This window comes from Wickerhamomyces ciferrii, contig 00111, assembly GCF_000313485.1.
Source record: "Wickerhamomyces ciferrii WGS project CAIF00000000 data, strain NRRL Y-1031 F-60-10, contig 00111, whole genome shotgun sequence".
Lineage (NCBI taxonomy): Eukaryota > Fungi > Ascomycota > Saccharomycetes > Phaffomycetales > Wickerhamomycetaceae > Hansenula > Hansenula ciferrii.
Genome location: NW_011887629.1, coordinates 37,271 through 59,077, shown reverse-complemented (window position 1 = coordinate 59,077; position 21,807 = coordinate 37,271). Strand labels below are relative to the sequence as shown.

At 33.0% G+C, this 21,807-nt stretch overlaps 10 protein-coding genes across 10 annotated transcripts; 8 read left to right on the top strand and 2 right to left on the bottom strand.

Annotated features, from left to right (window-relative positions):
* Window positions 1–412: 412 nt before the first annotated feature.
* Window positions 413–1,630, bottom strand: BN7_3749 (TauD/TfdA dioxygenase family protein; the record flags this gene model as incomplete). The annotated part of the gene is made up of 1 exon (XM_011275649.1): window positions 413–1,630. The coding sequence occupies one exon, from the start codon at window positions 1,628–1,630 to the stop codon at window positions 413–415; it is 1,218 nt and encodes a 405-aa protein (XP_011273951.1).
* A 376-nt stretch (window positions 1,631–2,006) lies between these two features.
* On the top strand, window positions 2,007–4,061 carry BN7_3748 (uncharacterized protein; the record flags this gene model as incomplete). The annotated part of the gene is made up of 1 exon (XM_011275648.1): window positions 2,007–4,061. The coding sequence occupies one exon, from the start codon at window positions 2,007–2,009 to the stop codon at window positions 4,059–4,061; it is 2,055 nt and encodes a 684-aa protein (XP_011273950.1).
* Window positions 4,062–4,526: 465 nt separating this feature from the next.
* On the top strand, window positions 4,527–6,626 carry BN7_3747 (uncharacterized protein; the record flags this gene model as incomplete). The annotated part of the gene is made up of 1 exon (XM_011275647.1): window positions 4,527–6,626. The coding sequence occupies one exon, from the start codon at window positions 4,527–4,529 to the stop codon at window positions 6,624–6,626; it is 2,100 nt and encodes a 699-aa protein (XP_011273949.1).
* A 384-nt stretch (window positions 6,627–7,010) lies between these two features.
* On the top strand, window positions 7,011–9,122 carry BN7_3746 (uncharacterized protein; the record flags this gene model as incomplete). The annotated part of the gene is made up of 2 exons (XM_011275646.1): window positions 7,011–8,162; window positions 8,358–9,122. 2 exons carry the CDS (start codon window positions 7,011–7,013, stop codon window positions 9,120–9,122), a joined length of 1,917 nt encoding a protein of 638 aa, XP_011273948.1.
* Window positions 9,123–9,504: 382 nt separating this feature from the next.
* BN7_3745 (F-box protein) lies at window positions 9,505–11,712 on the top strand (the record flags this gene model as incomplete). Its single annotated transcript, XM_011275645.1, has 1 exon — window positions 9,505–11,712. One exon carries the CDS (start codon window positions 9,505–9,507, stop codon window positions 11,710–11,712), a length of 2,208 nt encoding a protein of 735 aa, XP_011273947.1.
* Window positions 11,713–12,482: 770 nt separating this feature from the next.
* BN7_3744 (MATE family efflux transporter) lies at window positions 12,483–13,940 on the top strand (the record flags this gene model as incomplete). Its single annotated transcript, XM_011275644.1, has 1 exon — window positions 12,483–13,940. The coding sequence occupies one exon, from the start codon at window positions 12,483–12,485 to the stop codon at window positions 13,938–13,940; it is 1,458 nt and encodes a 485-aa protein (XP_011273946.1).
* Window positions 13,941–14,193: 253 nt separating this feature from the next.
* Window positions 14,194–15,660, top strand: BN7_3743 (MATE family efflux transporter; the record flags this gene model as incomplete). The annotated part of the gene is made up of 1 exon (XM_011275643.1): window positions 14,194–15,660. One exon carries the CDS (start codon window positions 14,194–14,196, stop codon window positions 15,658–15,660), a length of 1,467 nt encoding a protein of 488 aa, XP_011273945.1.
* A 275-nt stretch (window positions 15,661–15,935) lies between these two features.
* On the top strand, window positions 15,936–18,899 carry PFF1 (Pff1p; the record flags this gene model as incomplete). The annotated part of the gene is made up of 1 exon (XM_011275642.1): window positions 15,936–18,899. One exon carries the CDS (start codon window positions 15,936–15,938, stop codon window positions 18,897–18,899), a length of 2,964 nt encoding a protein of 987 aa, XP_011273944.1.
* Window positions 18,900–18,910: 11 nt separating this feature from the next.
* On the bottom strand, window positions 18,911–19,711 carry CTO1 (Cto1p; the record flags this gene model as incomplete). Its single annotated transcript, XM_011275641.1, has 1 exon — window positions 18,911–19,711. One exon carries the CDS (start codon window positions 19,709–19,711, stop codon window positions 18,911–18,913), a length of 801 nt encoding a protein of 266 aa, XP_011273943.1.
* Window positions 19,712–20,515: 804 nt separating this feature from the next.
* Window positions 20,516–21,691, top strand: RBP95 (RNA-binding ribosome assembly factor RBP95; the record flags this gene model as incomplete). Its single annotated transcript, XM_011275640.1, has 1 exon — window positions 20,516–21,691. One exon carries the CDS (start codon window positions 20,516–20,518, stop codon window positions 21,689–21,691), a length of 1,176 nt encoding a protein of 391 aa, XP_011273942.1.
* Between the last annotated feature and the right edge of the window lie 116 nt (window positions 21,692–21,807).

The window sequence follows — 21,807 nt, the reverse complement described above, 5'->3', positions numbered from 1 at the left end:
GCCCAGGTCGAGGCAAACATTTACGAGAATTATCAAGATTGACTTATTGGATCGTTAATCCATAACATGATAAACGTATATCATCAGAACTAGTGCTAAACCCCTTAAGGACTTCAGAAATTTCGTGATACAATCAGCTTGAGTGATGAGCTGTAGCATATATCAAATATGATTTATATATAGGCTGGGAAAATACCAGGCTTTGAACTTTCAGAACCTCAGCCATGAATTGAAGATTGGTCCTGACATAGCGTTATAGGCTGACAAAATATTAGGCTTTGAAGTTTCAGAACCTCAGCCATGAATTGAAGTAGATTGGTCCTGTTATAGCGGTATAGCCCTACAATATTTCAGTTCTACACATATGGTCGTACAAAATACCTTATAATGTTTCATTTATATAACTTTGGGCTCATTTAGTTAAACCCAAAGCCTCTCTTTGAGATTTAGATTCTGGATCAAAGTAGGGAACTTCAGCTAAAGAAGTAACTCTTGTACCGTGTCTTGGTTCTTCACCACCATAATCCCAGACAGCAGCATGTTGACTAACTCTATTATCCCATAAGGCAGATGTACCTAAGTTTGGATCAGTTGGTTTCCAATTGAATCTAACTTGAATATCAAGATTTTTTTCATAAACATCATAAAGATAATTCAAAATCAACTTGGATTCATCCGGTTCTAAACCTTTAATGCTTACAGTCCAATCACGATTCACGTATAAAGATTTCCAACCAGTAACTGGATGTGTTCTAACGATTGGTTGTTCTCTCAAAATTTGAGCACCACCATTCAAAGGATTCTCTCTATCTAAATAAGTGTGCATAGATCTTTGTACAGCAACTTTACCTTCAAGAAATTTTTGAAATGCTGGACTTAGTTTATCATAAGCAGCATAACCTGAAGCCCATAAAGTATCACCACCAATTTCAGGAATAGCATCATTATGCAAATGTGTAATACCTGGTGGTTGTCTTTCATGAGGTAAATCTGAATGCCATGTACCAGTACCTGCTTTAGCATTCTTCCAAGAGACATTAAGACCATTGCGTCTGGCTAACTCGTTCCAAATAACAGTAGTACCTGGTAAGTCTGGAACATGAGGAACTTGAGGATGAACTTCAACATTGCCAAAAAATTCCCCAATTTTTAATTGTTTTTGTGGTGATAAATCTTGATCTCTAAAGAAAACAACAACTCTTTCAGCGATTAAAAGTGCTAATTCATCTAATTCTTGTTCATTCAAGTCTGATAATTGAACACCAATTAATTCAGTACCGATATGTTTGGTGAGATGTTTGACTTGTTTAACTTTTTTAAATAAAGCTTTTTTTTCTGGATCTGCATTTTTACCTCTTGGAATATAATCTTGAACTTTATCTCTAACTTTATGAGCATCATCAACATATAATGGGATTCGATCAGATGGTGGTTTTTCTGGATATCCTTGACTTAAGTTGATACCATGTCTTTCATAACGTGCTCTAGTTGTTGGTGGTAAAGCTTCAACATAACTTCCTTCAAAACCACCAGCTACTCGTTTGGAGACGTCAACTTCAAGCTTGAGAGTGGCTGTCTTTTCGGTAAGTTTGTTGACCAATTCTTCAGCTTTTGTTTCAGTGGTTGACATTTTGTTGATATTATTAGTTTTTGATTTAATACCTAACTTTCAGTTGGGCCATTATTGAAAAATCAGATCAAGGGATGATAAGCCATTTAAATAGTACTCCAAGAGTCTTACTGTGGATCCATATTAACATATTCTAGCAATTGTATCTAATCATTAGTCATGGAATTTTAATTTAACCGTGCACCACAGTTTTCTTATAAAAGACGCTTCAATATACTTTAAAAAGTGCGGCTTCCTTGATGATAACTTTTTCGCGAAACTTAACGTCTGTCATGGTTTTCGGGTGAATAAATAATCTAATACAAATCTTGGTCGCGTTTAAAGAAATAATGGTGAATAAAGATTTCTAAGATAACAGATTATATTTCGCTAGGATATGATTAAAATTGAGGAGCAAAGAGAGATTAAGCGTCAGAGAAAGAACCCAATAACATTTCTTTCCTTTCCAGATGAAATTTTGATCAACATAACATCACAATTATCTCAAAAGGACACATTATCATTATTGTATTCCAATAAGCGTTTTGAAAGAGCATGCAAAGTAAGGCTTTATAAAAACATAGTTTTAATCAAACACTTCGGTGCATACCACTTCAAGAAGTTAGCAAATTATAATTGTTACTCCTTCATAGTCGGAGGGAATAAAATTTTAGCACTATTAAATGCTTTAATAGAAGATAAAACATCACCATCGGGAACTTCACCAAGACTTTTTGTTGAACAAATTATTACCTATGAGAAATTGTTTAACTTTTACAGTCAACCAGGATCTTTTGAACAAAAAGTCGAAGAATTATGGATACCATTAACCAATTGTCTCAAAAATTTAAAGGTTTTTATTTCGCCAAGGACTCCTCATAGTTACATCTTTTTGATGAACAAAGATATAGCTCAGAACTTATCTGCGCTCTCTATAAGTTCTAAATGGTTCAGTAAAGGAAATTATCAATTTAATCTCAAAGCATTCAAGCTTCAAAATTTGAAAAAGCTGAAACTTAATGATGGTGTTACAGAGCCAAATTTTATTAGCATGTTCCTGGAATTATTGATAATTGATGGTCAACATTCCAATACGTCATTGGAGGAAATCGAAATTAACCCAGCATTTGGGTTTCAAGATCTCTCACTAGATGAAAAATTATCAGATCGTTACTACACAGAGGATACCAACTTACTTTCGTCATTTTTACTTGGGAACAAAGATAGACATAGACTTGCTGATGTTGCTTATAGAGGATCTCCCAACTTTGAGGATGATACGAGCTCAATACTGAACTTGTGGCGCTCCAGGGAAATTATTGATGATGTTCAAAGTGCTAAAGATATTGCTGAGCGTCAATTTATTATGTCACATAGAGCTGTTAAGGGGCCCAAATCCATAAATACAAGGACTTGGAATGAAAATGCTCAAGTTGTACCTCAGATGTTGAAAAATATTAGCTTTCAATTTCTACATGACCGGGATCTTTCAATTCTTAGTCGACCAGAGGGAAATGATTCAGAAATGTTTTCTTTGTTCTTGAAAAGTGCAGAAAAGCTTGGTTTGTCATTTCCTAATATTAAAAAACTCGTCATTTCAAACATGGTATTCAAGGCTGATCATTTTCTCAATTACAATACTGAATTCTGGAGGCTTTTCAATACCGTTTTTCCTAATTTTCATGAGAAGGTGGAAATTTTGCAATTTAGAAATATTGTTCACAAACCTTTGACAGGTCAACCAAGTTTATACGGTGATATTACAGACCAAAGACTACAACAAGGATGGGAAGTAATTGAGAGAGCAAATTCTTTTCTTACTTGTTTCATTCAAGAGCAAAAGAGTTTTCCAAGGCTCAAGAAAATGACGTTCTTCAGCGCTCCATATGAATTCCATATAGAAAGAGCTGTGAGTGAAAGGGAAACAAGGATTGCTCATGATGTATCACCAATGAATCCATTTGTCAAGTATTCTGAGCTATTAATTGATTTTACACTATTAGCACCAGCACTTGAAGAACTTGATTTTGTTGCCCCAAAATCTGTTGAATTCAAACATTTTGTTAAGATTATAACTTTATCTCCTAGACGGGGCTTTTTCAAAAAACTCAGTTTTATTTCCTACGATGATATCATTTCTATCATTACAAAAATACTCAACCTAAAGATCTTCAAAAGGTTCAATATGTTTGATGATTTTAAGAAGATTGACAATTATCACTATTTGTGTTCTAGAATTGTGAAAGAACATTTCATCAGTGCTACAAAAACTGAAGATTATGAAGGCCAAGACTGTCTTAAAAACGACAAAGATGCTTTATTTTTCAAAGATGAATTTCATTGTCTTTTCAGAGAAGATGCTCAAACATTGTTTAAAATATGTCCAAGGTTAACAGAAGCTACGTTCTATGGCTTTACTTTCTATAAGGAAGAAATGAATTATTATGTGTGATCTTACCTTTTAAATATAGAACCTATATTTTGGTTGTTCTTACTGGTGTATGGTTTCTGACACAAAAATAAGTTTTAAATGGGTAGGGTCAAAATTCATGATATACATAATTTTGAATTCGATATTTAATTCTCAGATAAAATTGTAGTGTGCTACTTCAATTTTGATCAAGATGATAGCTTGAAAACTAGATTCTGTCAATATGTAGAATTTCCATTAAATAAGTACTGTTTAACTAGTTCGCGGTCGCTCGCGTCTTATTTTTTTTTTTCTTTGAATACCTCCGATTATACGTCAAATGTGTTATAGCTGAAGTATCGTTTAAATTCATTTTAAAATCATTACACGTGAACTACAACCAAGGAATTCTGCTCAATTGAACTCTAGCTGCCATTCACCACTAGTATGTCGGCTTCAGCTGCACTTAGTGAATTTACAAACAGGAGATCACAAGAATCAGAACCAATGCCAAAACGAATGAAAACATCGAATAAGATCACAATACTAGATCTTCCAGATAAAGCTTTAGAGCTAATTGCGTCAAATCTTTCCCAAATTGATACTTTAGAACTACAGCAGTCTAATAAAAGGTTCAGGACTGCGTGCAGGAAACGCTTATACCACAAGATCGTGTTTTGTGAGGATTCGGGTGACCATTTTCTATTTAAGCTGGCAGATGCAGCAAAATACACCATTGTATCAGGGAAAAGAGTTGCCTTTTTTTTTCTACAACATCGAAAACTTTCAACAACTGAACAATCTGAAACACTAGATTATATCCAAGAACTCGTTTACTATGATCATGAAGATTTAAAGGATGATGTGATTAAAAAAATCATGAATGAATTTTGGCATGATGTGATGAATCAATTACATAACTTGAAATCATTCATAGCTCCAAGGCTCCCGCTACAAAAATTAAGATTATTGGATACATCAAGGATCACAAAATTGTCCATAGGTATTCACAAAGTGAGTGATGAGTCCAAAAATCTTTTCCAGTTGCATTTACCTGAGCTCAAATCACTTGCCATCAATTTTTTTTATCACGAAAAAAGAGATATATTCTTCGATCAGGCTGCTTTATCGACTCTCATCAAAGCTTTAATTAATGGTGACTCTAAAGTAAATACAAAACTAGAGGTTTTAAAGATAAACGCGTTAGTTGGTTGGCAAGACGAACACACAATATCGGAACTAAAGAGGCAGGAAAACATCCTTGAAGTCACAAGTTTATTTTCATCTTATTTTTGGGGTTCAGCTACTAATGTGAAATTATCTTATAGAGGTACAGACTTCAAAGCATGCTACAAAGAGTATGTTTCTGAATTGATTGATTCTCCTGATTCTGGTGCAAATTTACCACTAGAAAGGATTATCCAAGAAGAAAATAACGAAATATTCCAACATCCTATGGTTGCAACAAGTGAATCTGCAAACACAAACAGGGATGATATCTCTAAAGATGATTATCCGGAGCTTGAGGATGAGCCATATATGTTTGATGATCAAGTTTTAGACTATGTAATTGAAATGGATCGAGTTGCAAATGTGACACTGAAAACAGCAGGAAAAAAACCAAATTATTCATATTCTAGAAGTATTCACGAAGTCTCTTTTATGGAAATTTTATCGGATGTATTGAACACTTTATTTGAGGAGAAAATTATTTTGCCGAACGTTAAAACACTAAATTTTTCAAATATGAATTTAAACGCAGAGACATTCTATAGATATGAAACACCAGCAGTTGATGCTTTTAATTTTGTCTTCCCAAATTTCTACGAAACGATAGAGAGGTTATCGTTGAATGATCTGTTTGAAAATCCATATAGAAAATTTGATAACACTAATCGTGCTTACTTTATTCCTTATGATTCAGAACCCAAATTTGACATGAAATTAGAAGTATTTGAGAAAACACATATGTTCTTATCTGGCTTGATTGACACTCAAAAACCTTTCAATAGATTGAAAAGCCTTAAATTCTTTTGTTTTCCAAGAAAATCTCAAATACATGATATGGATTGGAATGATGAGGTTATTGATTATTCCGGGGAAGAGCTTGATAATATGTTGTCATATGAAGATATGTTGATTCAATTCACACCTCAGGCCCCATATTTAGAAGAACTAAATATTGTCACATCAGTTGAATTTGGACTTAAAGAATTCTATAAGGTTATTTTGAAATTACCTGCAAAGAATAAACTAGAGAGAATATCCTTCATTTCACCTGATATGATCACCACATACTTGGCCAAAATTTCAAATGTGAAAGTTTTCAAAAAATTTAAAGAATATTCCAATCTTTACAATATCACAAATTATCAAGGTCTGATCAATAAAATACTTATTGAACACTTTATAGAGGCATTTAAGGTTGATGATTATGAGGACTCACAAGTTTTAAGTTTCAAGAACGATCAAGATGCTCTGTTCTTTGCCAGTGAGTATATTTATTTATTCGGAAATGAAGTGAAGGAATTCTTCAAGATTTGTTCAAAATTGGAGAAGTTCAAGTTTTTTGGCTTTACATTTGATAGAAGCTCGCTCAAACTTTAGGAACCTCTGAAGCCTTCAACTTGAGCCTGAAGAGTTTCTGCTTATAATTGTACGTATAATACAAGTGGTACTGGTAGCGAATTAACGTGTAGAAAGTCAATAAGCTTTCGAGGGCCAATCGGCGAAATTTCGATCGAATAATTACTACTGCTATCTATTACACAAGGTTTCAAAGAGTTCTTGATCTCCTTTTATTCCTTCATGGTTGAATTAAGTCTGTCAGTTCATAAAGATGAAAGTTTTTAGTTTAGTTTATAAAAATCGACATGGTGTCTGTCTTGAAAAAAGGGTCAGTAAGATCAATCATTAGATCTATACGCGATTGAAAAAATTCAGCTTCGAAATTAGATGAAAAATGACGGTATACTAATTGACAATAAGATCATGACAGGAGACAAGATTAATGCTGCTGCCAAACGTCACAAAAGGAATCCAATATCGATTTTGTCGCTTCCCACCGAAGTTCTGATAAAGGTCACCTCACAGCTATCTCAAAAAGACACATTATCATTATTATACTCAAATAAGCATTTCGAAGAAGCATGCAATGTCAGACTATACAAAAAACTCATGTTCTGCGGGCATCCGTGGCTTTCATACACGGATACACTTGGTGATGTAGATGGATCTACTCGTGTTAAGCCTATCAGAAAAATTAGATGCATGTTCGAAACTTTTGGTGATGACTACTCAAAAACCTTAAAAAAATCACATGCTTTGTTGATTAAAGACATTGTCATATATGATAATCCATGGCTCTTTGACTCTTCAGATTCTTTCCATGATACGTTTGACCCCACTTGGGTCCCATTTATTAAATCATGCAGGAACTTGAGATCATTCATCTGTCCTTGGTTCACAATTGATAACCTTTTGGTTGGAGGTAAAGATCTGGTTGAGAACTTATCCAGATTGTCCATCAACTACCAACACACGTCAGAATCCGAATCCAATAATAGATTTCCAGATGGAATAAAGCTCAAGAATTTGAAAATAATGAAGTTAAATTTACCAAGGCCTTGGGATTATTCAAACGAAGAAAGCATTCTTCAACTCCTATTAATTGATGATAATAAAACAAATATAGTGTTAGAAGAGCTTGAATTAAATCAACAATATGGTTATCAGGATGAAGCCAATGAACGAGATCTCTCTGCTTATGAATACACCATGGAACCAAATTTAGTCTCATCATTCTTACTTGGTCATTTTGATCCTCCGCCTTCAGAAAGCACATTTTCTGTACACAATCGTGCTTATGAAGATGATCCTGATTCTAGATTTTTTTCAGACTCTGATGAAACAAATAGTGACTCTGAAGATTCAGTGTCTGACACTAGGGAATTTCCAGATGAATATATCACTTCTACAGGAGAGATGTACTATACCTCCATACATCCTGTTGTACATCATACCAATAATGAGGTCAGAAATGAAGAACATTTCAATGATGAAGATGAATCATTTTTCATTGGTTTGAATGACGTTGAATTTGGACAACGACCACCACACAGCGTTCATAATCCATTTCTCAATGTTACGTTTGATTTGTCTCGACCAGAGAGTGCTTTTTTCAATTTTATGAAGGCTGCCATAAAACTTGAGCTATCTTTTCCCAATATAAAGAAGCTAACACTCACTAATATGATCTTTAAGGCAAAAGATTTTCTGAATTGCAGAACTGAATTCTGAAATATGTTCAATTCTGTTTTTCCAAATTTCCATGAAAAGGTTGAGGTTTTGGAATTCAGAAACGTGTATCACAAACCATTAACTGTTGATGTTGAGCTTTTCATGGAAAATCCTGATCCAAGATTAAGAAATGGCTGGGGTGTCATAGAAAGAACCAACTCATTTCTCACCTGTTTCATTGAATCACAAAAGGTTTTCCCAAAACTGAAAAAAATGATGTTTTTCAGCTCCCCAGATGCAAAACAGATACTTGGTGCTATTAAGAACAACTTTCTGATTCAAGATAGGGAAGTGATGAATCCGTTTTCCAAATACTGTGAGTTATTAATTGACTTCACTCTATTAACGCCTAATCTTGAAGAATTAATTTTCGTTGCACCAAGTGAAGTTGGTTTCAAAACCTTTATGAGAATCGTTCATCAATCTCCAAGACGTCAATTTTTTAAGAAATTAAGTTTCTTTTCATACGATGGTATATATTCATGTTGTACAAAAATATTGAATGCCAAAGTTTTTAAAAGGTTTGACAATTTTGATGATCTAAGAGAAATTGATAACTACCAATATTTGTGTTCACAAATTATTAAAGAGCACTTTATCTCTTGCTCAAAAATACAAGATTATGAAGGTCATGAAAAGTTGAAAAATTCGAAGAATACTATGTTTTTCAAGAAAGAGTTTGAATATGTTTTCGGTGGTGATGCTTTATTGATGTTTAAAAAATGCCCAAAGCTGAAGGAAATTACCATATATGGATTCACATTTTATCGGGGGACAACAGTGACAACTCCAATGTACGTTTGATTATAATATATTAAACAATATACATGAATGGCCACCCATACGTTTGGCAGCTTTTCCCAGAGTAGTTTTTATTGGATTTATACGAAGAGAGCTCAGGTACCGTACACGACGCAATAATGCAACCGTATTGATTTTCCCTACACTGACTGTTAAATATAGTCAGCTTTGTGATCCTTAATTTTGTGAAATTTCAATAATGGGCATACATTATAATACGTTTACTAATTTGTTGTCCTAGTCGCGATCTAATGGTATAATATTTTCGGCTGAAAATTTGGCCATATATTAATTAGTACGTACGACGTTTTTTCAACCGACTCATATCACTTCAAAGCTTAAACCCACAGAAGCTCACTTTATATCAGTGGTATCTCTTAACAGCATGACAAGAAACAATGGAACGGTTGATGAACGCTTGAGGCTTGATGGCCATTCACCAAGTGTCAAACGCTTGAAACAAAATGAAAAACGCTTGAATCAAAATCAATTTCTTAATCTTCCAGATATAGCATTGGAAAGGATCGCTTCAATGCTAAGTCCAAGGAGTACGCTAAAACTCATGCGTGTAAACAAAAGGTTCATCAAAGCATGCAAAAAACGCTTATACCGAAAACTTATTATTATTCAGGATAAAGATGATCGCTATTTATACAAACTTGCAAAAGCTGCGAAAGGTACAATTATAACCGGAAAAAGAATAAAAGGATTCTTCACTTTACACAAAAGTTTAGATGCTGCTGAAAGATTAGAAGATTTATCATATGTCAATGAATTTATCTATTACAGAGAGGAAAAATCCAAAGATCAACTGCTGGATGACATTGTGAACGAATGTTGGGATGATGTTGTTAACAATATGCAAAATCTGAAATCGTTCATAGCACCTAAGTTAAATATCAAAGCACTGGACTCATCATGGGATAAATCACACATAACAAATCTCACTATAGAGATACTGAACTCTGATAACAAGGATATTGGGATGTTTGATTTAATGTTGCCAAACTTAAAGTCATTATGCTTAAGTTTCTCTGAAGAACTAATGGATGATGGTACAATTCCAAACACTTTATTGGTCATAATTAGGGCTTTAAGATCAAAGGAATTCCAAGAAAACAAAACATTGGAGACCTTGGAGATTAACGCAGATTTTGGTTTACAAGATTTGAATACTGAACGTCATCTACGGGACTCAGTCAAGTGCTCGACCAATTATCCAGGTTTATTCTCTTCATATGTCATGGGGTCCAAGAGTACCAATAACCATTCAAGACCAACATATCCTACTCCTAGTTTTAGCTCATGTGTTGAAGAGCGCAATTATCATGAAAATCTGAGACGTGATCTTAATTCTAGAGACCCAGAGTTAGAAGTTCTGATTTTTGGAAAGGAATTATCTGCTAGAGAATCAAATTTCGAAGAACCTCAAATCCATGAACTTGATAAAAACCACCCTCTAGAGCGTATTGTCTTAGAAGAAAATGATAGATTATATCAGAGACCGCCATTCAGGTCTGGTGAATCGGACCATGATTATAGCAGCTATGAAGAGAAACTCGCTGAGAAAGACATGGCCTTAAAGCTTAGGTCGATCGACAGCTTCAGACCTGGATATCTAAAGAATGGATCTATACTTAGTTTTGGACCGGTATTTGAAATCATATCAGAACTTATCAATATTCTACATAGAGAGAAGATAATTTTGAGTAATGTCAAAACTCTCAAATTCTCCAATATGTTAATGAGTGCTCAAACTTTTTACCGAGCTGATCGAGTCCCATATAATGTTGCTTTTGATTCAGTGTTTCCAAACTTTTACCAGATCATTGAAACTTTATCCCTAAATAACTTGTTTGAACCCAATTTTATTAAGTTTGATAAAGCTAATAAGTCATATGAGTTTTGGGGTGGAGAAGATGCAGTAGAGCTTCATCCTGAAGCCTATGAAAGAACTGAATCATTTTTGGCAGGTTTTATTGACTCCACAAGACAATTTGATAACTTAAAAAAGCTCAAATTTTTTTGTATACCAAGAAAATCTCAGATTTATTCTCCAAATGCTGAAGTCATATTTTTTACACCTGAGGAAGAAAAGAAGATGTTCTCTTATGCTGACCTTTTTGGTGAATTTCTCAATCAATGTCCTCAATTGGAAGAACTTGAAGCTGTGGCATCAGTAGAAGTGAAACTTACAGATTTTTATAACATAATTTCCAAAGCACCATCAAAGAATAAATTAAAGAGATTGTCATTTATTTCACCAGATATGATTCCTTCATATATTACAAAGTTCTCAAATCTCAAGGTCTTTAAGAAATTCAAACATTTCAGCGATGTGAACAATGTCACAAATTATCAGAATACAATTAATAAAATTGCAGCTGAACATTTCATTGAAGCTTTCAAAACTGAGAATTATGAATACTCAGCTTTATCAGATTATAACAATAAGGATGTTGAGATAAGATTTTTTACAAATCAATATAATTATCTGTTTGCAGAACAAGTTGAAGAATTTTTCAAACTCTGTCCACATTTGGAAAAATTCAAATATTTCGGTTTCACATTCAATAGATGGTCATTTAAGTGAAGCCATTTTTTATGAATATGATATTAGCTTTTGAGAATTGAAATCAATCTTGGTTTATATGACAATTTATAGTAATATCATGATGATATATACTTAGCTAGATTGATATATATTCATGACTATATCGAGGTTGACGAAAAGAGGTTTGACTAATTATCTATAATTGATTATCTTGATTTTTATTTCAACATATTAATATTGACGACGTTCGAATTAAAAATGTGATGCTTAATTATACAATGACTGTTTATTTCACGTAGGTTATATAAGACTATATAGATCAACTGACAGACACATAAATTCAAAAGTACCTTAGCACCTTTAGCCCTAACTCAATCGCGTATAAAGTATATATAGAGTTATAGATATCAATTCTGTCACTTCCCAACATATATTATGTTATCAGCGCCTAATTATAACTTTAAGGGATCAAAATATATCAAAATTCGAATATAAAGCTTATTAGTCGATGCATATTTCTCATAATCAATGACGCTATATTTATTGAAATTTACTAGATTTAACTTCCTATTAAAGTACAAGATCGATCGGGTCGGGATCTCAAAACGTTTCCCGGATTTCCGATCCCAGATTATCTGCATTTAAAGTAAAGTTTCAGCGGTGCGTGAAAAAAAAAAAATTGTGTCTATCGCTTTACAATTGCATTTTAATACTTTATTAAGAGTCATCTTAAACTTTGCTAGTTTATATTTCTCTCCTTCTCATATGAAGAAGTAGAATCAATCACAAACTTAGGATAGTGCTCAAAAATGTCTCAATTACCAATTGTGGGAACATATGGAAATGAAGAACCAGCTGATCTATTTCAAAGAGATAATGAAGAATTACATTCAGTTAATAGTGATCACGAGATCATAGAGACAAGTTATAAAAATGAATTGAAGATTATGGGAAAGTCAACATTGCCATTAGTATTCACTACAATGTTACAATATTCAATGACCACTGTGTCAGTGCTAGTAGTGGGACATATTGGTGAAAAGGAATTAGCAGCTGTATCTTTAGCAAATGTCACATTCGTTTTGGCTTCTTCAACATTTATCGGTATGTCAACTTGTTTAGATACTCTATGTCCACAAGCTTTTGGTGCTGGGAAATATCATCTAGTTGGGTCTTACTTGCAAAGATGTGTTGCAATCTGCTTCTTAATAGCTCTACCATTAATGGTATTATTCTATCATAGTAATGCAATTCTGAAATATATTGTTCCTGAGCCAGTGATTGGAGAAATGGCACAATCCTATCTAAGAACTATATCAGTCGGTCTTCCAGGTTACATCCTTTTTGAAAATAGTAAAAGATTTTTACAAGCTCAAGGAAATTTTCATGGTGGTCAATACGTGCTGTTTATTTGTGCTCCATTAAATATTTTATTCAATTATCTGTTCGTTTTCAGCTTTGATTTTGGTCTTCAAGGTTCTGCTGCTGCTGTTGCGTTGAATTATTGGCTTATGACAATACTTCTGTTTTCATATGTTGCATTCATTGATGGTAAAAAATGTTGGAATGGGTTTGTAATTAGTGAAATTACAAAAGGATGGGGAGAAATGCTGAAATTGGCACTACCAAGTATTATTATGATCCAAGCAGAATTTTTAGCGTTTGAAATTATCACACTGTCATGCTCATTCTTTGGAACAACATCATTAGCTGCCCAGTCTGTTGTTGCAACTGCTGCATCATTGGCATTCCAAATCCCATTTTCAGCTAGTATAGCAGCAACAACCAGAATTGGTAATCTTATAGGTTCAAACTCCATTTATGCCGCTAAAATTGCCGTTGATGTTACATTGTACTCATCTTTCATAACGGGTCTCTTCAATTTCATAATTATATTTTTCTTTAAACAAAAAATTTCCAACATATTTACGTCTGATTCAGCAGTTGCAGCTAGAGCAGCATCAGTTTTCACAGTTGTTGCATTCAATCAATTTCCGGATTGTTTAAATATTCATTCTGCAGGATGCTTACGTGCTCAAGGTCGCCAAAAGATTGGTGGATATCTAAACTTGTTCTCATACTATGTGGTCTCAATACCTCTTGCAATGCTTTTTGGCTTCATCTTTAAATGGGAAGTGGAAGGTCTATGGGGAGGTTTAATGTGTGGTGTTATCACTTTAGCTGGACTCTCATATTACTACGTCCGTGGATCTGACTGGGATCAAATAGTATTAAAGTCTAGAGAAAGGCATACTGTCATTGTATAAAAAAGTTATATAAAAATTGCATTGTTGAATAAAATTGAACTAAAGATCTCGCTTATAGGCGGCCCAATGCTTAAAACAGTAAGTCGCGCCCGAAAATGAATTATAATGATAAACGATAATGGATATAGCACCTGCAACTTGCAACCGTCCAACTTTTTTAAACTTAACGAACATTTCAGTCATCTTGTTGAAGTTCAGCTTTTCTTGGAAGACTGATATATCTTAATCAACTATAAGAACATTGGTAGACATAATGGCACAATTACCAGTGGTGGGTACATATGGAACCGAGGAACCAGACACACCAGATATTTTTCAGACTGGAAATGATGAATTAAATCCACTTATAGATAGAACTCATAAGATTGTTGAAACAACATATAAGAATGAATTTCAGATATTAGGGAAATCTACATTACCTTTAGTTTTAACAACGATGTTACAATATTCTATGAATACAATATCTGTGTTAGTGGTGGGGCATATTGGTGAAAAGGAATTAGCTGCTGTTTCTTTGGCAAATGTTACATTTGTTTTAGCCTCTTCAACTTTCATTGGTATGTCAACATGCTTAGATACTTTATGTCCACAGGCTTTTGGTGCTCGTAAATATCATTTAGTTGGTGTTTACCTACAAAGATGTATTGCAATATGTTTTTTGATTGCTATACCACTTCTGATCATATTTTATAATATTAACATGATTTTGAAACATCTTGTACCTGAACATGTCATTGGGGAACTAGCACAGTCATACCTAAGAACCATATCAGTGGGTTTACCAGGTTATATTCTGTTTGAAAACAGTAAGAGATTCTTACAAGCCCAAGGAAATTTCCATGGCGGTCAATATGTGTTATTCGTATGTGCTCCATTGAATATTATGTTCAACTTCTTATTTGTGTTCAAGTTCGGTTTTGGTTTGAAGGGTTCAGCATTTGCAGTTGCTTTAAACTACTGGCTTATGGCGATTATGTTATTTTTGTATGTTGCATTTATTGATGGTAAAAAATGTTGGAATGGGTTTCAATTTGGTGAGATTACCAAAGGGTGGAGTGAAATGTTAAAATTGGCACTACCAGGTATTATTATGATTCAAGCAGAATTTTTTGCATTTCAAGTCATAACTTTATCGTGTTCATTTTTTGGTACTACATCTTTAGCTGCACAATCAATCGTTTCAAGTGCAGCATCTCTTGCATTTCAGATTCCATTTTCAACTACCATTGCAGCTTCTACAAGAATTGGTAATCTTATTGGTTCAAATTCTGGATCAGATGCAAAATTTGCTGTTGATGTTACTCTGCTTTCATCTCTAATCACAGGCTCTTTCAATTTTTTAGTTCTTTTTTTCTTAAGACATCAGATTGCAAATATATTCACTTCTGATCCAGTTGTTGCAGCAAAAGCAGCTTCGGTGTTCATAGTGGTTGCATTCAATCAGTTCCCAGATTGTTTAAATGTTCATGCTGCAGGATGTCTACGTGCTCAAGGTCGTCAAAAGATTGGTGGATACCTAAACTTATTTTCATATTATATAGTATCATTACCTCTTGCGATGCTATTTGCTTTCAAATTTGAATTAGAAGTCAAAGGTCTATGGGAAGGTTTGATGTGCGGTGTGATTGCGTTATCTGGTCTTTCATATCACTTCATCCGTCAATCTGACTGGGAACAAATTCTCATCAAGTCCAGAGAAAGACATGGTATAACGGTATAAAATTGTATATAAAATAGAAGAAATTGAATCGAGATAAGCTTAATTCGCTTATACGCCAAATCCCAAAACGGTAGTTCGTGCGTCCAAAAAGGGAACTGTAATGAGCTGTGGCTCAAACCGATGATAGTTTGGTTTTTTGGTTTTATACCTTTTAAAAGCAGCATGTCAAAAGGCTTCAAAGCTCTCACTCAAGTGAAGTTTAGGCTTTGGAAGGTACTACTTGTTTTAGCGGGAATTGACTCAGAAAGTCTTATTTAGTGGCACTGGGATTCACAATGAGCGATTCTGAAAGCCACCAGGAGCACAATGGTGTGTCTCATGAACAAGAAGAAAACCACAGCGTAAACAACAATCAAAATAACAAGAAGAAGGTTAATAAAGCGGTTAAAAGCACAGTAGAAGCTCCATCAATTTTCGTTTCTGCCATCAGATCTATCTTTGGGTTCAGAAAGACTTCATTGACACTGTTTGTGGTATTAGCTTACGGATTAGTTTTCATAGCGGTATATTTAGCAAAATTGAATGCCTTATCATTACCATCCAAAGAACCAGAAATTTTATCATCATCTTGGTCTGATTTACAAGAAATATCAAAACATCCTCATCCTTATGTATCACATGCTAATGATGAGTTACATGATTACTTGGTTGAAAGAGTTAAAAAATTGAGTGGATTGAAGAAATACATTGAATATAGTGATGATTATAAAACCTCGTTATCTTCATTTTATATTCAAAGGAATACTTGGGATCCTTCAGATAATTCAGGTACTTTAAATTATTTTGAAAGTTCAAATGTCCTTGCTAAAGTTGAAGGTAAAGATCCATCATTGCCAGCTATTCTTCTAAGTGCACATTATGATTCTGTTCCAACTGCGTATGGTTCAACTGATGATGGTGCTGGTGTTGCATCATTATTAGGTATCTTGGAATATTATGCAACTTCCAAACAACAACCATTACGTACAATCATTTTCAATATTAATAACAATGAAGAATTTGGTCTTTATGGTGCACAAGCCTTCTTTGATCATCCATGGAGCCAAAATGCCAGTTATTTTGTTAATTTAGAAGGTACTGGTACTGGTGAACGTGCAATCTTATTTAGATCAACAGATTATGAAATTGCATCACATTATAAAACTGCAAGATCACCATTTGGTACTTCAATTTTCCAACAAGGTTTTGCAAGTCGTTTAGTTCATAGTGAAACTGATTATAAAGTTTATCATGAACATGGATTAAGAGGTATTGATATTGCATTTTATAAACCAAGATCATTATATCATACTAAATATGATTCTATTCAACAAACCTCTAAGAACGCATTGTGGCATATGCTTTCGAATGCATTAGATGTTACCAAATCATTAGCAGATTCTAAAACAATTAGTGATGATGAAGAAACTCAAGCTGTATTTTTTGATATTTTGGGCCTATATTTTGTTGTTCTACCATTAACAAGCTTATACATTATCAATATTGTATTATTAACTGTTATACCAATTACTTTACTAGGATTTGCTGTTATTATTCAAAAAAGAGAAATTTGGGACGTTGGATTCAGTTGGGTAAGAATTCCAATTTCATTTGCACTTTCAGGTATTGGTGCTAAGATTGTATCTGATTTGATTCGTTTTGTTAATCCATTGGTTATTTCAAGAGACTATACTGCACCTTTGTTAACGGTATCAGCTACTTTCTTATTTATCAATTATGTGGTCTTAACTGTTTCTCAACATATCTGGCCTGTTCATGATTTCAAATTGCTGATCACTATGGAAGTTTTTGTTATTTTATGGGCAAGTTTAGTTGGTGCTACAGTTTCAGAAAAACCACCAAGTATTTATACTGGATTTTATTTGATTACAATTTTGTATTCATTATACTCTGTTTCAGTTTTCTTAGGTTTATTAGGTATTGCATTAGCATCACCAAATAGGGAAAAAATTAAAGTCGCTACATATGGTAGTGTTTCAGATGAAGCTGATGAAGCAAATAATGAACAAACAAATGATGAAAATGCCCCATTGTTATCTAACTCAATTCCGAATTCGGATTCAGAAGATGTTGAAGAACATGAAGGTGAAATTATTAAAGGACATCCAGCTCATAATTCATTTACTTATGATTGGAGTTTACAATTCTTAATCTTGGTTCCAATTACATTTTTGATTACTTATGTTTCTGGTGATTTGATTTTACAAGGTTTGAATCAAACTTCACAAGAAAGTTTAAAATCTACTAATTTTGTCTATCAATTAATTTTGTTGTTTGGTACTTTATTAGTTACACCATTATTAGGGTTTTCTTATAAATTAAACGCTTGGTTTGCTATCTTATTAATCATTGCTATTGTTGGTGGTGGTGCAAAATCATTATTTGAAGATCCATTTACAGCAGATTCACCATTAAAATTAAGATTTGTCCAAGATATTAATTTGAACAATGCATCAAAACCAATTGTTACTGTTTCTGGTAGAGAAGGTGAACTTGAACCAATTTTAAGAGATTTACCATCTGTAAAGCAATACAATTCTAAGATTTCATGTCAATCACAAGGTGATGGATTACAAGCATGCTCTTATGAAGCTGAAAGGCCATATTTATTTGATGGATCTTCAAAATCAAATGATTTGGATTCATATTTGAAAATTGATATTTTGAAAAATGGTGCTGAGAAAAATCATTCACCATTTTCACCATTAACTGCAGAAATTTCTATTAAAGCTAAAGAAAATAGATATTGTTCTTTAAGTTTCAATAGTACAACTTTTAAATCTTATGAATATGGACAATCACCAATCAAAATTGTTAGATATTTCCATGATCAAAAGACCAATACTTCTACAATCATTGACGAATCAAAAGTTAAATCTGAAAATGGACGTAGTAAAGATGATAAAGGTAATGATGTTTTCAAATGGTTACCAGGGATTGATGGAATTCAATTACATAAATTAGATTGGGATCAACCTTCTTATCATATTGGCTTACAATGGATTCCTGATTGGTTAAAAGATGGTGAAGAAGAAGAACCATCAGATTCTCCAAAAAATAGATTAGGTATTCAAATTTCATGTTTTTGGGGTGAATATGAACGTGAATCAATAATTGATGGTAAAGGAGTTAGAAAAATTCCAGCATTTGATGAGTTATTACAATATTCACCAACTACAGTTTCATGGACTAATAGATATGAAGGTCTTGTTAAAATCGATAGATATGTTGAAGTTTGATTTTGTCTATCTTATACTAATTCATTCAATTCGTTCCAGTTTTTTATATGTTTGATCTTTGAATCACCTTTTATACCCTCGTCATAATTAATGTTTAATCTTTGTAAAGTCTTTGTAGCTGAACCATCACCAATCACTATACCATAATCTGTTTCGAGCATTGGTAAAACATCTGTTGAACTATCACCAATATAGTAAACCCCATCATTTATACCAAGTTTCCGTAGATCTTGTAATATTTTATGAACATGTTCAACTTTATCGGCACCTGTACGAATTGAAACATTTTCAAGGACTTGACCTGTTAATATACCTTGTTCAACTTCAAATTCATTTGTAATTATTTTGAAATGTTCATGTTGTTCAAATCCATGATCTTTAAAGATTTTATCCATTATTATTGAAGTCCAATTACAACTCAATAAAATAATAGGGATCTTGTTATCATAAAGTTTTTGAAATATTTGGAAGAAATTTGGTTTGATTTCAACTTTTGAAGATTGATCCTCTAATGATTTAGTTGAGATATCTTTAAACAATTGTAAACCAACATACTCATTCACGGAGCTCAATTCAACTTGTTTTAACCCTTTTTGAAATTCAAGTTCATCTTTGAATGTGGTTCTTTCACCCCAATTGGATGTATATAACTTATAATTTGAATAATAAACCTCTGAGAAATGTGACCATGGTTGTGGAAATTCAGGTTTTGTCAAATAAGCAGCTTCAGCAACTAATGAAATTGTGTCTTTATTTGTTATGGTATCATCCCAGTCCAAAACAATGGCTTTAATCTTGGGTAAAGAAGACATTGTTGATCTTGAAGATATGTGATAGAGTCTTGATGTTAGTTGTTGGAAGATGATGATGATAAGTATAGAGAATAAAATCCTCTTTGTGATATATTTCATGTGTTGAGCAGAAGTAGAAGGTTAAATGACCTAAGACCTAAGTTCGTGATATTTTGACATTTTGACATTTTGACCCAAAAAGCGTAGATCTGTAAAAATACACACAAATAATTTTTCAAAGTTATAACAAATACAATAGTCCTACAATTGTTATCGAATAAATAATCAATTTCATGTATTAATTATAGCAAAAAGCTTCATCAAAACAAGACGATACCCTATACAAATGAAATGTTTACGAACTCCTATATCAGTCACCTACTGGGCAAAAAGAATTATTCTCTTTGCAACTGTGACAGACTCAAACTGTGTAAAACTTATTCTCGCTAAATGCTGGTAAGCAAGACTTTGTAATTGATTAACAATGCCTCTATTAATTACCAACACAACTTGCTGAATTTTGAATGTAAGGAATTTTTAAAAAAGTTTGAAGAAGTTAAAATTTATTTTCACTACAAAAATTTTTATATTCATACAGGAAAAAATAAGAGACCCGTTGGATTTTGGCAGTTTAGGGACTACTAAGTCTCAATAGTCCACAAATCAGAGACTTTAGAGACTCGTTTTGATAATTTACCCGACAGTGTGAGACTAGTCCATCTGGAATAAAAAAAATTAAATTAAGGTAATAGAGAGATGAGCTTTTGAACAATATTTAATCCATAATTAAGAATAACTTTTAATAGTATTAGTCCACGTATAACAATGTCTGAACACGTCCCTGCATGGAAAAGAATTGGTCTTAAGGTGAAGCAAGAATTAGAAGCTGATCCATTAGATGTCACCACCCATTTGGATTCTGGTAAAGTTACAGCTAAACAAACTAAACTTTTAAATAAAAGAAAAAGACAAGCTCAAAGTGCTGATAGTGATAATACAGAGAAGAAACCACCAAAAAGACAAAAGGTTCCAAAAAGTGAAAGACCACCTCCTCCTGAAAAAGATCAACTTGTTTATTTAAGAACTTATACAACTGATAAAGATAATTGGAAATTTTCTAAACAAAAACAAAATTGGATTTTAAAACATATTAAAACTATAGAGGATAAATATGAAGATTATCTTGTTAATTATTTAGAAGGTTTACAAGGTGGCAGTTTAGATAGATTAGTTGAAGATATGAAGAAAGTTGTTGCAAGTTGGAATAAAGCTGCAGATGAACCACCAAAAGAAGAATCAAAACCAGAAGATGAAACCAATGTTGAAGAAACAAAAGAAACCAAGAAACAAGATAAAAAGAAAGATTCCAAATCAAAAGAAGTTAAAGAAGATTTAGAAAGTGTTGATAGTGATTATGCATTAAGAGCTAGAAAGATAATACAGAGAATAACTGATGAAAAATTGGCGTTAAAAGGTATAGATGATGAAGAATCCCAGAAAGATGAAAAGAAAGAAGATGAAGAATCAAATGAAGAATCAAGTGCAAGTTCAAGTGATGATAGTGAATCATCTGAATCAAAAAGCTCAGATAGCTCAGATGATAGTGGATCAAGTGAAGAATCAAGTTCATCTGCAGAATCTGAAGAATCTGAAGAATCATCAAAAGAATCAAAATCAGAAAAGAAGAAAACACCATCAAAAGCTGATAATTTGATTGTAGAACAAGTTGAAGTCAAAGATTTTTTGAACGATGATGACTATGTTGATGAACCAAAAATTCCAAAAAAGAAGGAAACAGAATCATCAGAATCCAGTGAAGAAGAATCCAATGAAGAAGGGTCATCAGTAAGCTCTGAAGATTCTGATAAAGAAGTTAAAAAGGATCAAAAGAAGGAAAAGAAGAATAAAGATAAATCTGAAAAAAAGTCCAAAAACTCCGATTCAAAAAAGGAAAAAAAGGATAAAAAGAAGAGTAAAAAGGAAAAGAAGTCTAAAGATTGAAAAATTCATGGATTTAATAGATTTATAAAGCTCACAAGTAATAATATTTGCATAAATTTTGAGATTTCCTTGTAGTTTTATATAACACCCCACCGCGAATTTCAAAAGTCCTTTAA